The sequence below is a fragment of the Phascolarctos cinereus genome, unplaced genomic scaffold, assembly GCF_003287225.1.
Source record: "Phascolarctos cinereus isolate Bilbo 61053 unplaced genomic scaffold, phaCin_HiC Scaffold_7;HRSCAF=346, whole genome shotgun sequence".
NCBI classification, from domain to species: Eukaryota; Metazoa; Chordata; class Mammalia; order Diprotodontia; family Phascolarctidae; genus Phascolarctos; species Phascolarctos cinereus.
The window spans coordinates 68,030,584-68,047,484 of record NW_027556180.1 but is presented as its reverse complement, the minus strand read 5'-3'; the positions used below and the strand labels follow the sequence as shown (position 1 = coordinate 68,047,484).

Sequence of the window (16,901 nt, the reverse complement as noted above, 5' to 3'; positions counted from 1 at the left end):
ACTCTGAGGCTGATTATGATAGGAAAATAACCTAATGGTTCCTATACTATTTATCTACTCCAATACCATTTTCATGTGATGAGTCAGGAATCTTGAGTTGATGTCTTAGCTCTGCACTAATTACATCCCTGGCTTCAGTTTTCTCATGTGTCAGTCAATAAACATTTATTAAGCACCCACTGTGTACCAGGTGCTGCGAGACAAGGGTGTTGAACTAGATGATCTCTAAGATTCTTTCCAGATTTAGCTATCTATGAAATCTATCTTGTCTCCTTTTGTATTGTTTTTTCCACAGTTAGGTCACTTGATTCTCATTCAGTATAGCTGGCATCCACTCTAATGCCCAAATATTTATCTGCTATTCTAATTTTTGAACACAGATATCTTGCATTTGGTCAAGGGGCAGGGTTAGGAAGCAGGGCAGGGGAGGCATAGGTAGGGTGGAAAATTAAAGAAGATTATACCTTGAATTTTCTCAGGGCCATAAGAAAATACAAACTCTACTTTGCCATACTCTGGAAACCGATCATCTGGAAAAGAAGAGAAAGGAAGGAAGGCTTCCATCAGCAATCAGAAAAGGTTCTGAGAATTCTTAGCCCCTGACTTCAGCACAGACACATCTTGCTCAGCACACAAAGGCATCTTGCACACATGTGGTCCAGAAGAAAATGATGGGGATTATCCAGGGGCATGCTGGTAAATATTTAGCAACTGACTCTCCAGAAAAAAAGAATGAAGCCACCACACACTTTTAAGTTTAATCTATGTTATTCATATTTTCTCCATCACTTTCTTAAGACCTGACAACCAATAAAACACTAAATCAAGTCCTGACATATAGCATTTGCTGATTTCTGAGGTGTACACACATACTCACGCTGAAAATTTAACAACAGGTTCTCAACTTTTACTCTAGCACACCTGTGGGATCACCCCGCTTCCTAGTATCTGAGTCATGAACCTCCCCACCACCCTCCCCACCTCTCCTCCCAACTCTTCCTGGCACCAGCCCCATTCAGCTAAGGATTTAATTCCAGGTACTGAAGGGATAGATTAAGGGAGGATGGAAGAAGGGGGAGGCAGGGGATTGAAATAGTGAATGGGGATCCAGTATTCCTGGCCTGAAAACGAGAAGTCCCAAAGGGGGAGAGAAAAGGAGGGCACTGAAGAAAAGATACAATAGGAGAGGAGGCACGGAGCGAGTTGGGAAAATATAGCAAGAGATCAACTTGATAGAAAAGGAACGAGCTTCATCTCAAACTGTTTTTCCATGCCCCACTCCCAAGGGCCCTACCTTTGAAGGCATCGTCTAGGTCCTCCTTCCCAAAGACAACTCCCAGGTCATGGATGGCACAGGTATGGAATTGAACTCGGAATATGACATCCCGGGCCGGGCTTCGGAACTTTTTGTGGTAACATTTCAGCTGGGCCAAAGACACAGAGGGGACACCGGTCAGACTCACTGAAACATCAGGACCACCTTGAGAAGAGTGGAATCAGAAAGAACCCCAGGCCAATGCCCACAGTTTCTAGAACTCATCTCCAGTTTCAGGGAGGAAAATCTCGCCACCACCAGACAAAAATCTCTTAGAGATCTCCTCAACCTGAAGGTACTCTTTCAGCCAACAAAGTAAAAAAAAAAAAAAGTTCTATCCTAAGAGGTTTCAGCACATCTGAAGATGGGTTTAAATTATAACAAATGGAAACTAGTTATTTAATTACTATAGCAACTACACCATGACACAGTAGGAAGATTACTGGATTTGGAGGTGGAGACCTCAGTTTCCTAGGCTGCAAAATTAGGACATTGAACTAACTGGCTTCTAAGGTCCTTTTCATGTCCACTTATGATGCTATGACTTTCGGTGGAAAATGCTACATGACAGGGTGACAAGGACGGATGTCGTCCCTTATGATCATAGAACACAGAGCTAGAAGTTATATTCTCTCCAGACAAGAAACAAAGATACTACTCTTACCTTTGTATCCTATCTAATCTTTTCCAAAGCACTTTCACCCACATCTCATTTGCACTTGACAAAAATCCAGTTTAAAAAAAGTAAAGCAGTTGTAATCCCCATTACACAAAAGCTAAGGCAGATTAAGTGACTTGCCCAAGGACATGGTTATCCATACAATCCCAACAAGCATCTTTTTTTTGCCTTTTTAACAGTTACCTGTCATTTCCTTTTCTAAGGGGTTTCCAATAAGAAACTACCTCTAATTAATGTAAAATGGTACCTTCTCCGCAACTTGGAGACTAAGAAAATTGACTGGAACACCAAGAGGCTAGGTGACAAAAACAGGTTACGTCAAAGGCAGGGCTTGAACCCAGGTCTTTATGGCTCCAAAGCCAGTGTTCTAACCACCATATGCTGCCTCTCAATAAACATCTATTTCTAATAAGGAGCTTAGTCTCAACTATTCCCTGGATCTTTTGATTCCTCATTCAGGCTTCTTTCTACTTTACTGCCCTGCTCTGAGTCAGGAGAAAGGGACTTCACCTTACAGGGAAAAGATGGGAAGTATGACATCAGCAGGGCCCTGCCCACATATAGAGTCTGTGGTTCTCATTGGTTGCTGCAGTTCTCCATCTCCTCTGAGGAGGCAGCAGTAGGAACAGCAGCTGTGGCAACAGAAGGACATGAAGGACAGAGGGATCATCACCAAAAAGGAAACAGTCCTTACCAAGATGTCTCCCTTCAGAAGCAATCCAGGCTCAATGGTGATACAGATGCTGGTCTGGCTGTCTCCTTGGACATTGCTGTGGGGAGAAAGAGATGGAAAAAAGAGAGATGGTTAGAGAGAGAGATGAATAGAGAGAAACGGAGAGAAAAATTGAGGAAAAGATGTGGAGAGAGAGATAGGGAGATGGAGAGAGAGATGGAGGGAGAGAGGAAGAGAGGTGGAGAGAAAAATGGAAAAAGAGATGGAGAGAGAAATAGAGGAAAAGATGCGGAGAGAGAGATGGGGAGATTGAAAGAGAAATGAAGAAAGAGAGGTGGAAAGAGGGATGGAAAAAGAGGTGGAGAGAGAGATGGAAAGAGAGATGGAGAGAGAGAGGAAGAGAAGTGGAGAGAGAAATGGAAAGAGAGATGGAGAAAGAAATGGAAAAAGAGATGGAGACAGAAATAGAGAAAAAGATGTGGACAGATGGAGAGAGATGAAAAAAGAGAGATGGAAAGAGAGATAGAGAGAGTAGAAGAGAGAGACAGAGAGAGGGATGGAAAGAGAGAGGTGGAGGGAGAGATAGAAAGAGAGAGGAAGAGAGTTGGAGAGAGAAATAGAGAAAAAGATGTGGAGAGAGACATGGAGATGGAGAGACAGATCAAGAAAGAGAGAAGTGAAGAGAGATGGAAAGAGAGATAAAGAGAGAAAAAGAGAGAGATAGAGAGGTGGAGGGAGAGATGGAAAGAGAGAGGAAGAGAAACGGAGAGAGAGAAATGGAAAGAGATAGAGAGATAGAGAGACAGAGAGAGAAAAATTCAGGACAAGAACAAAGACTTCCCACCCTCCTTTTCCCACAACACAACTTCTCAGAAGATCACACAGATTTTAATCTTCAGTACTGGTGTCCACTCAAACCAGATGAGTGAGAAAGAAGAGTACAGATTCCTGTGTAAAGTATACTGTCCTTTTAAGGTCTTTTTAATGTGACGAAAAGATATAGCTTCCTGTCTCTTTCTAGTAGCGACAGGGGGAAGCCTAAGCTATTCATCTCCATGGGGAAGAGATACATACTAGATTCCAGATGTGTAGACAGGTTGCATGGCCTGGTAGATCCTGAGGAAGGGTCGACAACCTGAAAGAAGCAACCAAAAAATAGATAAGGATGTTTAATAGATAGGAGAAGGAACAGAGAAGTTATGAGAAAGAAAACAAAGAGAGGAAACAAGACAAGAAAAGGCATAAGCAGGAAAGAGGGAAGAATGAGGAGAGAAGGAAGGAGATTGTGAAAAAGGAAGGAAAGAAGGGAGAAAAGAGAAAGGGGAAACTGAGGCAATGGGAAAGGTGGAGAGATTGAAACCTAAACTATCAGCCACTGACCTCCTTTGGATTCAAAGTTGGGAATGCCGTGCATAATGACGTGATGAAGGAACAAAGGCTTGTTATTCATTTTGATGGAACCGGAGAGCAGCCCACTGAAGTAATGGACATACCTGCAAAGGGAACACATCAGCCCTTCAGCATGATCCCTTCTGGGAAGAATTACTCAGAGGACAGCTCAACCTATGTTCCCCTCACTCCTCAAACATAGTAGAAATAGGGTAAGAAAGGTTTTGCTATGGTTATGGATTATGGGGTTAGTCACTGGAGGGAATGTTAAAGAAACTGAGACTGCCATAGCTAAGCATTCTCGTACCTGAGGGACAGGGGAGTGGCAGTACAAAGAACAGTATGACAAAGGACAGTATCACCCAGAGAGTCCAGCCCTTCCCTTCTCTGGGACTAGAGGCAAGAAAACCTCACAGGAGGGGAATATGGCAGCAAAGAGACACTGGGTGCAATTGCTAAGAGGCAATCAAACTTTACGGTGGTGTAAGTCATCAGAAGATAGAGGGGCTCGGTATAGAGACAGTGGTCGCCCTAGAGAAGAAGTACGGCTCTCATTCCCCACCTTATTTTTGAGGCAAAGCCCTTGTTACTTAAGTCTAGTTATGGCTCCGGGTAAGAGGATGATTCTACCTAAAGAGCAAAAGATGGAGGAGAGAAGTGTTTGATGGCAAGCTTTAAATCTCTGATGGCTGATAACACTCCATTCCATATGCACGTGTGCACATATACGCATACACACATACACACACACACACACACCCCTACATACATACGAACGTACATACACTTTGAAAATAGAACAAAAGGGAATGGGATGCAATGTAAGAAAATGGGGCTTGAGATGAGTCACTGAACAGACCTTTGTGACTTTCAGGGTTACAGCAGGGGGTAGCAACAGAGGATGTGGCTTCTCTTTCCCTAGAGATCTTTAAGAACTAGGAGACCTTTGACCATCTGGCCTAAAAGAAGAAGAATTCCACAGTCTAGAGATAGGGATAGCATCAAAAAGACCATCGGGTCACAAGGCCAGTCAGTCCAAAGCAGTCATTAATCCATCTGCAAACACTATATTTACAAAGAGACTTCCAGTGCCCCCTAGTGGTCTATCTTCTTCTATGTCACCATTTACTATTCGGTTCAAATCAACAAGTTTACAGAAAGCCTTCTACATACTAGCCACCTTTACAAGGCTAAAGGACGATCTGTCCCTCAAAAACCTGCACTCTCAAATGCACCCTATAATGCACGTTGGAAACTGATTTAAGCTTATGACAGAGGTCAAACAGAATAAATGGTAGAGGACTTTCAGGAAGAGAGGGAGGGATCACTTAGAGCTCGGGCTAAGCATCATGGAGAAGTCTATCGGTCCCAGCTCTTCTGTTTACTAGCTGCATAACCTTGGATAAAACACTTGACCTCTATGTGCCTTACTTTCCTCATCCGTAAAAAGAAGTGTTAAACTAAATGATTTCAAAGGTCCCTTGAACTCTAGAAGTTAGAGTTAGGGTCAGCTAGGTAGTACAATGGATAGAGCATTGGGTTGGGAATCAGGAAGATTCATCTTCCTGAATTCAAATCCAGCCTCAGACACTTACTAGCTGTGTGACTCTGAGCAAGTCACTTAACCCTGTTTGCTTCAGTGTTCTTATCTGTAAAATGAGCTGGAGAAGGAAACGGCAAACCATTCCAGTATCTTTCCCAAGAAAACCCCAAATGGAGTCATGGAGAGTAGGACATGGCTGAAAAACAACTGAATCGTAACCAAAACCTATGATCCTAGGTAGGGTAGAGAGAAACCATTTCAAACAGGGAGGATAGAGCAGCTTGTACAAAGGCATGGAAATAGAAAAGAGCAGGATGAGAACCGGAGACAGCAAGTATTCCAGTTGGGCTGGAACACAAGAATGAGCAAAAGACAGTGATGCAAAATAAGGGTAGAAAGGTAGGCCAGGGCCACATTGTGGAGGATCTTGAATGTATTCTGGACAAAGGTTACAATTTCACATGAAACTTTTTTAGTTGTTTTTACAGAGGTGACAATTAGAGCCAGCATGATACAACTGAAAAAGAACTGACTCTAGAGCCAGAGAAACTGGGTTCAAATCCTGCCTCAGCCACTTAGTATCTATACTGGCAAAAATGTTTGTATTGAAAAGGCAGGCCTCTGCTGTTATGGAAAGTCTGGAGCCAATAAAAGTGTTTTGCAATTTTCCAAAGCAATTCAGACCTCTTTCCTCTCCTTTTCAATTCTGGGCCAAGCTCACTGTCCATCTGTTTTGTCTTTCCCCAATATACATACTGCTAAAAAGCCCTATGGGTTGTCCAGTTAAGAAGCATATTGAAATATGGGCAACAGACATTCTTCATCCATTTGGTCTCTCCTATGTGGATGGACAGGCCAAGCTCCTTTAAATGATTACAGATCTTTTCCAGGAGGCTCTGCAAAGTATTGAAGCTTGAGGTAACACAATGCCACCTTCAAACACAAGCAAATAGAAGACCCATCATCTCCATGGAATCCCTGATCGACTTGCTCTGCCCTAAATCTCCTCCATCACAGTGATAGCTATGGCGGTCTCAATTTCTTTAACGTTTTCTCCAGTGATATAATTTTGGTGAGCACACATCCCCTGTTTTGTCTTACCTAATGTTTATCAGACAGTTATTGAACAGAATTATTTCTGTTGTAGCATGTTCTAAGGAATCTGGAATGATCTTGAAGTATAGATGAGGGACATCTTAATGTAAAAGAGACTATAAGGCACCATTTTGTTCTGAGTTCAATCCTTTTTTCATAATCAAAAAAAAAAAAAACCACTAAGCACAACGAGATCTTCTGTTCTCTACATCTTTCAATCATCTGTGAGATAGTAAAGATGGGATCGATTTTTGGATAGTTCTTTCAAAAGCTTCCCTATTGCCTACTATACCTTCATAAAACACGCCCTTGATTTATGTATAGTTGACCCTCATAAAGACTTTACATAGATAAAGGGAGGGCATATAGGTGAGTAGTTTAGTTTATTCATGAGGCTGAGATTTTTTTTCACACCTTTGATATCTTCCCCTCCTTAAGATACCTTGTATATTAGTCCATCAAAGCACTCACAATTATATCACCTCCAGGACAGATGTCCTCTATATGTACTTAATCCAATCCAGATGTTTTTCCCATATTTGTTGCTATAGGGTGATTTCTACCTCCTCTGTAAGCACTTCAAAGAATGTAATGTTAGGGCCCAAATATAGTGGTTCCACTATGCTTGATGGAATAAACAGTTTGTTGAAGTGGTTTTTGTAAGTCATTCCCATTTTTCTTCTGTTTGTAGTCCTCTTTCTAATTTCAACTTTGAACACTCTTGGGATGACTTTGCTTAGCTGAACATCTTGCCAAGTTTTCCTCAAACTAGGCTTACCCTCTGCTGTGTCTCTCTGCTTTATAAAATGATACTGTTCATAAGTATACATCATCCCTCTTCATAAGATTTCTGCAGACAAGTTTATATTTTAGCCCAATGTTGCCTTTGGCAGACATCTCTCTTCATTTGGCAAGTAAGTTAAATGTTTGCTGACTAAGGTGCTTACTGGGCTCTTTGTTGCAGCAATTAATTTAACTTCTGGGTAAAGTTATCAGTGTCAATGTTATTTTCAATATCATTGTTATATCTGATGTCCCTTCCCATTTTTTATTTTTAGTAGTTTGTTTAAATACTTGAGGGTTAAATATTCTAAATTATATGCCATATCTTTTTTCTCATTATTATTCTTTCTTCTTGTTTATTATAAATTCTAATCTTAGCTCTGAAGATCTGCTGGTCTGACTGTGAACAGACAGCCAACTCTGGGATTACTCCCACATCAATAATAAGTTTTTCCTATCCATGAAAATGGAATCAAGCTCATTCCTTGTGATGTTGTTTGCTGTTTACCATGCCCACTGTCTTCCAATTCTTTTTTTTGAAGTATTGATGAGAGAGAAGTATGAGGTTTCTTACCACCCTACAAGTCTTTGGCCTCTATCATTTCTTTTTCTGGAACCACACTTTCCCATATATTTCTCCCCATCCTCACCTTTTCACTCCTTTGCATTGAAGGCACCAAGTATCAGTGTATGTTGATTTAATTTGAAGGTTTTTATCCAGTTCTTCATAGAATTTCTCTACCAAAGGACAAATGGTGCATAAACTTCCCCACTAAGCCTTCTTTCCTCCAAACTAAATATTCCTAACTCCTTCAACGTAATAAATCTTTCTTCAACATCTCTTTGAGTGACTGGGAAGATCAGCATCACCTCCAGTCTGCGTGGGCAGGGGAGGGAAACTGAGGCTAGGAAAGGACCAATGATTTCTAATAGGGACATATAAGCATGTCTAGACAAAGTTGGGAGGAATGGGGGGAGAAGGAAAGGAAAGAAGTCTAAAAGCCAAGCGTCCTAGTGTATCATTCTAGGACTATATCTCTGCAAACTCTGCCCATTACTGGTCGTTCTCTTCTCATTTTTTTCTAATAGTCAGAGATCCTTCATGTGAATATGATCAGTACTCCTCTTGATGCGGCGATGTGGCTACAATGCTTTACCCTAATTGGGTAATCAATAAACATTTATTGAATGAATGAATGGGAAGTCCACCAAGTGAGTGGCATTAGGACTTGTGACCTAGAGCACTACTCTTCCTCTGTTCATAGGCTACTTGACTGGACTGGTTCAGGGACTCAGATACACAGAGAAGGGGCACCTGGTCCATTAACTGGGTGTGGCTGCCTTTGACTACTGAGCCAGGGTAATCTGATGGGCACCAGTTTGCCCTATTCAGACTCCTTTCTCTGCCCTTCACCCACCCAGCTGACAGGAAACTCAGAGTGGCTGGATCCTTATCAGCACCCCAGATCATGCCAACAGGATGCATGTGTGTATAAGGGGACAATGAGCCCTAGGGGGACAGGCAGGGGAGCTGTGGGCAAAGGCTCTCCTTGGGCAATACTTCTCTCCTTATTCACAGCAGAACCACTGAACCAGAGACCTTGAAGAGTTAGAAAGAAGGCAGGAAAGCAAAATACATAAGTAGACAAAGGTACTTTTTTTACCTTTGGCCATAAGTCCACACGTGAACAGATACAGACACACATAAAGGCGTGTGTGAATAAGACACATAGCACACAAATAACAAAAGCTTATATTTATACAGTGTTTCCCAGTTACAAAGCACTTGACAGACGTTGTTTCATCAACTCTTCACAACGACCTTGTGGCATACATAATGCAAGGATTATATTCCCCATTTTACAGATGAGGAAATTGAGGCTCAGAGAATAAGAGATAGCAGTTATATGGCACTTTAAAGTTTGCAAAACACTTTACAAATATCATCTCATTTGGTCTTTATGACAAGGTGAGGAGGTGGTGCTATTGTTATCCTCATTTTACAACTGAAGAAACTGAGGCAAATAGCAATTAAGTTACCTGCCTAGGGTCATACAGTTAGTAATTATCTGAGGTCAGATTTGAACTGGGGTCTTCTTGATTTCAGGACCAGTGGTCTAGCCACTGCACTAGACAGCTAAACAAAATTAAGACTTGCCCAAAGTCACATTGCTACCAACTAGCTCAGAGTACACCTTCTGAGTGCAAGCCAGACTCAGAATGCTCCTCACATTCCACCACCAAATACATGCTACCTGTGATCTCTATGGAGGAATCCTCTGGAGGTGTGATTGTGGTCCTTCAGTGCGATCTGATTTTTACCCACCATGCCTCCAAAGCATATCACAACCCAACATTCTGCTTACTGCTGTGCTCCTCCAATTCAAGGAGGATACCACTGACAGTGAGCTCTGCAACTAGGCCCACAAGGATGAAAAAGAAATGACCAGATCACATACCCAGCCCCCTCCTCACTGAGCAATGTGAAGACTGTTCTTTGATCTGCAGCTGCTATCTTTGTGGCTTTTAGCCAGAGCCTTTGCTCAGAAAAAGAGCTTCCCTGCTCCCAACCCCCATCCCCACCCCAACAAAGGCATGCTGACCTTGTCTACTAGTGCCATTATTCCAGCTATCCCCATATGCGCCATGCTGGGAAGGGCGGGTCCTGAAACTTCTTCATTATTCCTGCCTACCAGTTCAGTTCCCTACTTTAGTCCACCATTCTGAAGAAGCTTAGATATTTCCCCCATCACCTTTTCTTAGTACCCAGCCAACCCAGCAGAGATTAGTTAATGATATAATTAGCACTCATTTATATAGTGCCTTAAAGTTTTCAAAGAGTTTTACATACATTACCTCTGTAATAATACAGGTATTATTGTTCCCATTGTATAACTGATGAAACTAAGGCCCAGAGAAACTAAGTGAGTTACTCACTATCAGAGGGGGAGTCAAGTTTGGAACTACTGGACTCCAAATCCAATGCTCTTTCCATTAAAATGCTTTGTCTCTTTTTTTTCTAGATAGGAAGGCTCAGTTAATAGGTTAAGCTCAAGGATTTCTGGCCTGAGGTTCTGCCTTGCCACTTAACATTCAGCAGTTGTAGGGTGAAGTGAAGAAGAACCAGGGGAAGAATGTAAAAACAAAAAAGTCTGAAAGACTTACGAATTCTTATCAATAAAATGACCAACCATAATTCCAGAGAACCAATGGTGAAGCCTGCTATTCACCTCGTGACTGAGAGGAAAAGAATCAAGACGCAGAACAAGACATCCATTTTTGGATGTGGCCAATGTAGGAATGGGTTTTGCTTGATGGTGCATATTTGTTAAGAAGTTTTGGGGATTTTTTTACTCAATAGGGGGAGAGGAGGTAAAAGGGAAAGAAAACAAATACTGGTTAATTTTTTTTAAATAATGTATAACTTAAAAATAAAGTTCAGCAGTATTCTAAGATCATGCCAATGAACCTGTTGGAGAAGTCAGGTCTATATCTCGTCCAGTGGGACCCCAAACACTGGAGGCTGGACACAAGCATCGTTCCATAGACCACAACGTGGTACAGTGAGCCGAGTTCTGGAATTAAGTCAGGAAGACCTCGACTTAAATTCCACTTCCACTACTTATTGACTATATAGCTATAAGCAAGTCAGCTCATCTTAGCTTCCTCATCTATAAAACAGGGATTCCAAGTCCAATACCTTATAGAAGCTATCTTACAGGTTTGTTATAAGGCTTAAATGAAATCCTTAAAATGTTATAAAAATGCATTTTTGTCCCACCACATCCTATTCTGTCCTATCCCATCCAATCCCACCCCATCTTATCTTGTTCAATGCCATCCAATCACACCCCATCCTATCCTGTCCTGTCCTATCCTATTCTATCTTTCCCAGAAGGCAAACTGATCTCATCTATAGCATTCTGAGCCTCTTAGTGGATGAGAGAGTCATCAGACAGTGAGCTGCTTATCAACAAGACTATATATCTGGGTGGCTCCCAAGTCTATTTTGCCCAAAAGACTTTCTGACCTCTACAATGTGGGCTAATCCATGGAATCTGCCTTCTTTCCCTAGGCTCACCCTCAGTTTATCCCCTTCACACATGAAGGACAGTATATTCCCATTCTATGCACCCCTATCACTTCTGAAGGGTAGATGGAGGTGGACTGCATTTCTTCCTGCATGTATACTTTAAGACACAAAAACTAGAACTTGTAGCTCAAAAACTGGTTCCCCTCACCCCAAGTTTGATCTTCTTTCTATCAGGATTGAGGTCTACAGAGCTATGCTCACTCTCACCACTAAAGTCTGTCCACACGGTAATACTAATATGCCTTCTCTCCGTGTTCCTGAGCATGTGCCTCTCTATGAGCAATGACACAGGGTGGTGTAGGACACGATGCTGGAGTAGGAGTCTGGTGACCTGAGTTTGAATCTTTGTTCTTTTGCTGCTTATTAGCTGGGTGACCTTGGGCAAGTCATATGCCTTCTCTGAGCCTCCTGTCTCCCTCACAGGGCTGTTGGGAGGATCAAATGTGATGCTTTTAAAATTATGAATCATTTTCTCCCTCCCTGATGTCTTCCCTCTCCTGGTTACCTCCAGTTCATCCTGTATATAGTTTATTTGTGTATAGTTGTTTGCAGGTTTTCTTCTCATTAGACTGGGTTCCTAGATAGTAAGGGCTGTTTTTTGCCTTTCCTTGTATCTTTACTTTTTGGTGAGGTGATTGGGGCTAAGTGACTTGCCCAGGGTCACACAGCTAGTAAGTGTTAAGTGTCTGAGGTCAGATTTGAACTCAGGTCCTCATGACTCCAAAGACAGAACTCTATCCACTGCACCACCTAGCTGCCCCTTTTCCTTGTATTTTTAGTGATTAGTACAGTGCCTGGCACATAGTAGGGGCTTAATAAACACTTATTGACTGACTGTGCAAACATGAGTATAAAACATTGCATATCTTGGACTCAGTTGATAGGTTGATTACTTTCAATGTGCTACTTTTTCTTCCCTTCTTTCTACATATTCTTTGTTGCAAGATATGGTTCTCTGGGTAATACAGCAGGGAAGGAAATATTTGGGAACAAAGGAGATAGTTTAAAAAAAGATATCCAGAACAGTTTTTTTTTAATTATAAAATGCTAAACAACTTTCAAGTATTATTGTTTTTATTAATACACAGTCTCCAAAAGAATTAAAACAACAGGTCACCCAAAGAGGAATGGAGACACTCACGGTGGGTATGAATAGGGGGTAGCATATTATTAACAAAGAACTGGGCACCAAAAGCGTCTAACACTTTTTGTGTCCATAACAAATGGTCCAAGACAAAGTATCACTGAGGGGAAGAGAAGCTTGCCTGGAGTGTGGACACAGGCTAATGGGGGAAAGGATATCATAAAGCTGCTTCTGGGGAAAAACTATACAAAATCGGGCCAGGATTTACTAGGGGTATGGCCACAGGAGTAGACAGAGAGGGGAAGAAGCTCCTAGACACTCCTACTTGAATTATTTTTGTTAATTGTCATTCTAGGTTATTGTTATTGTCTTCTGAATTTTAGAACCCTGGGTCAAAGTTCTGATCACTCCACCCTAGTTAGAGCTACATCAATCACACAGAGGTGTCCAACTCGCCTGCCACTGGGCCCCAAGCAGGCTGCCAAACTCATGAGTGCACTAGAAACAGATTAAAATATAGGTGGGAAATGTTGAACAACATAAATAAAAATCCAATTTTTATAATGTTAATTTGTGGTTTTCTAAGTCAATATAAGGAGAGCAGGAATCAATTTCTATTGAGTTTGATGTCACTGAGATAGACAACCATGGTCTCTATTGATAATAGCGAGCTAATAGCTAGCATTTATATAGTGCTTTAAGGTTTATGAAGCATTTTAAAAATATTACCCCATTTGATCATCACAATGACCCTGGGAGGTCAATGCTATTATTATGTCCATTTTACCAATGAAGAAACTGAGGCAGACAGAAGTTAAGTGACTTGCTCAAGGTCACACAGCTAGTAAGTACCTAGGGCAGGGTTTGAACTCAGTTATTCCTGACTCTAGACCCAATGCTCTTGCCACTGTGCTACCCAGCTGCCCGCAGTATGGAGACCAGGTGGTACAAAGGGAAGAAAATTGGTTTAATGTCAGAGGACCCACATTTGAATCTCTTCTCTGCTACTTATTCATTTGTAAAATGATGGGATTTTGGCCTCCAAAATCCTTTCTGTTTCTAAATCTATGGTCCTGTGATCTAGGCCTGTGGGTTGTAGTTTGCTGACCCCCGAGAGGAATGCCACCCCCTAACACTGCATGGACTGCTTGCAGGGGATTTACAAGCAGTCACAGACAGGAATGCTTAGTACAAGAAGTCATGGAGGGGTCGCCATCTGGGCCTTCAGAGGGAAGGTCCACATGGATGAGATCATCCATAGAGCTATTGGAGTAGGGAAGAACTATTATCATATGAGCACTCACCCCTTCAGAGCCCACAGGCTAAAGTCCAAACACGGAGGCTTGGCACGTACGTACAGACATACATACATACATACATGTGTATGGCAGTCCACTGTGCCCCACACCAGCAGGTAGTGGAGCCCATATGTACACATGCAAATGCATGGGAGCTCAAAACCAACCTCTTCTGGGATGGCTGCCCCACAGGAACCACTTTGTCCTCATAGAATCTCTTCATGGCAAATCGATCCAGGGCCTGGTCTGCACTGTGGGGAGAAGGCGAGAAATGAGAGGAGACAATTGTAGAGACTGAACCCCACCATGCCAGAGCTAGGGATGAGAGAACAGGCCCAGAGAAGACATGGATGTTTCCCAAGGTCACGTAGATTGGCTCTAATCCAGCTTATGCCACTGTCCCACATCATGATCTCAAGCTAGCAGGCTCTCATGCCCTGCCTCCAGGTAAGAACGGCCCCTACCTCAGGCCAAAGATGGAGTCTCCCTATGCAAAGCAATCTTTGGGAGAAAAGATTCAACCGTGACCCTGATAGTGTCTTGGGAAATACAAAGCTGCTTCAGAAGCTGGGGTTTGGTCAAGCTTATTTGGAATAATAAAATCAGAATCCCAGGGCAGGCAGATTATCCAGAGGTTATCATGTTCATCCCTCTGCTTCCAAGTAAGAATGGAAGTGTCAAAAATCAAAAACAAAAATACCACAACTTAATCCACTGGCATCTTATTTGCCATTTACTCGAGTAGAAAGAGGAGACAGGTAGGATGATCAATCTCTGGAGGGCCTGCTTGACCTTAAAATCTGTCTTTGTAGGTTACTTTTTACCACCACCACACAACCCTCAGCCCTGCCATCCCACCTTCAAGAAGGAAGACTGCCCAGAAACTCCAGGTTTGTGGAGACCAGGAATTAGCACCACCTTCCTGAGGCCCTTCCACAACAGGTCCTTTCTAGAGATTGAAGATCCTTAATCACTGCCTAGGTCCCTTTCCTCCCTTCCACCTTCCTCTTGTGGGTTTAACCTCACTGCTGTCCCCAACCTCACTGCTGCTTCTACAAGTCTCCCTCTCCCCATCTGTGCTCCCCAGACCTCTAAAAGACCCTTTCAATCCAAAACTAAATGACTCTCAGCCCCCATACTTTCAAATCTGCCTTTCCCTGCCCCTCTCTTTAACTCTGCTTTTCTACATTGTCATTATTAGGTAGGTACGGGGGAAGAAATTGCCTTTGTCTCCTGCTCTCTTAGTTTAGGGGATAAATAGCCCAGTGACCCTCTTACCTGGCAGAAATATTGCTGTAGTGCATGTAAGCAGCGATGACAACTCCAGTCCTGCCTCGGTTTCCCTGAAAGAGTCCAAATCACACAGGCATTCATTCTCAAGGCCAGAAAGACCTCAGTTTAACCCAGTCAGGAATTTCTACATTACCTTTGCCAGTACAGCTTGGTAAGTTCAGGACTCCTGAGGAAAAGAATGAGGGGGCCTTTGTGGTGAGGGGTTTGGGTGGGCAGAAAAGAGAGAAGGAGCTACAACAGGAAGGAGGTTAGAAGCCCTTCAGACCCTAAACAAATAACAGGCAATTGATCAACAACAATTTTTGAGCCACCCACTCAGATACAATGGGTGCCAACCTGGCATTCTCTCGTGGGTAGGGCACACACATATGCATCACCAGAGGGGGAAACACAGATACAGGCTCAGAGACACACACAGGCCCAGGCAGACAGAAACACAGACATAAAAAAACACAATGGCACCAGACACAGACAGACACACAGTACTTCCACACCCAAGCCCAGATCCAAGCATACACCAAGGTACAGGAACCCACAGACAACAGAGACAGAAGTACACCGATGCATGCACACACAGGCACAAGGGGATGTGCACAAGCCCAGGGGGCTCTGACCTTGTTGTGCAGGACCACAACATTGTGGGGGTTGGCATTGAGCCACGTGTCCATGGCCTTGCAAACGCTGCAGATCTTCTCCAGGGCAGGAGTGTGTAAGTCAGGCCAGCCAAAGTCCAGCACCTATGATGCAGAAGAGAAGAAAAACTAGGCAACGGGGCTGAGAGGGAAAGTCAAGAGTGATGAAAGTAGCTTACCTTAGATGTTTCACCGAAATCACTCAGCAGCTGCCATCAGTAATGCACTGATGTAGGCATCTCTACTACATCTCTCTACTAAGACTTTTTTTATTATACTATGAAGAAGGAAGGGAGGGAGGAGAAAGGGAGGAAAAAAAGAAGAAAAAGAGGAAGGGAATAAGGAAGGGAGGGAGGAAGGAAAGGAGGAAAGGGAGGAGGAAGAAAGAGAAGGAAAGGAAGAGGGGAAGAAAAACGAGGGAAGGAAGGAAGGAGGAAGGGGGAGAAGGAACAAAGAAGGGGAGGGAGGAAGGGAAAAAGGAAGGAAGGACGGACAGAAGGACAGGAGGAAGGGAGGGAGGAAGGAAGGGAAAGATAGAGGGGGGAGGGAGAGAGACAGAGAGAGAGAGAGAGAGAGAGAGAGAGAGAGAGAGAGAGAGAGAGAGGGAGGGAGGGAGGGAGGGAGGGAAGCCTCCCTGGAATAGAGGAATAGAAATAGGGAAGGGAGAATTTGCTTCCCAAGACCTCAGTTTTCTCATCTGTTACATGAAGACACTGCTCCAGATAATTTTCTTCATCCTTTTCAGTTATAGTAGCATTGTGCAGTACAATGACCACGTGGATCTAGCGTCAAAAGACCTAGGTTCAAATCCTGACTCTGAAACTGACTATAGATGTGACCTTAGCCAATAAACTCCTCACTCTAGGAAGCTGAACCAAATGATCTTTAAGGTTTCTGCCAGCTCTAAATCTCTGATTCTACATAAAAAGAGCTAGAAGTGGGTGACCACAGAAGCCCGAGTCCTGGCTTGCTCATTCCCTAAAAGTTTCCACCAGTCTCACAGATGATTGGCCAGCCTTTTCCC

At 42.9% G+C, this 16,901-nt stretch overlaps 1 protein-coding gene across 1 annotated transcript in view; it reads right to left on the bottom strand.

The window, feature by feature from the left end:
• Positions 1-16,901, bottom strand: part of TNS1 (tensin 1) — a 326,151-nt gene that overhangs the window by 108,477 nt on the left and 200,773 nt on the right. Inside the window, 8 exon segments of the mRNA XM_021002764.2 lie at positions 465-530; positions 1,295-1,424; positions 2,689-2,764; positions 3,742-3,802; positions 4,048-4,160; positions 14,120-14,203; positions 15,231-15,295; positions 15,860-15,982. Of these exon segments, the coding sequence (XP_020858423.1) occupies positions 465-530; positions 1,295-1,424; positions 2,689-2,764; positions 3,742-3,802; positions 4,048-4,160; positions 14,120-14,203; positions 15,231-15,295; positions 15,860-15,982 (718 nt within the window).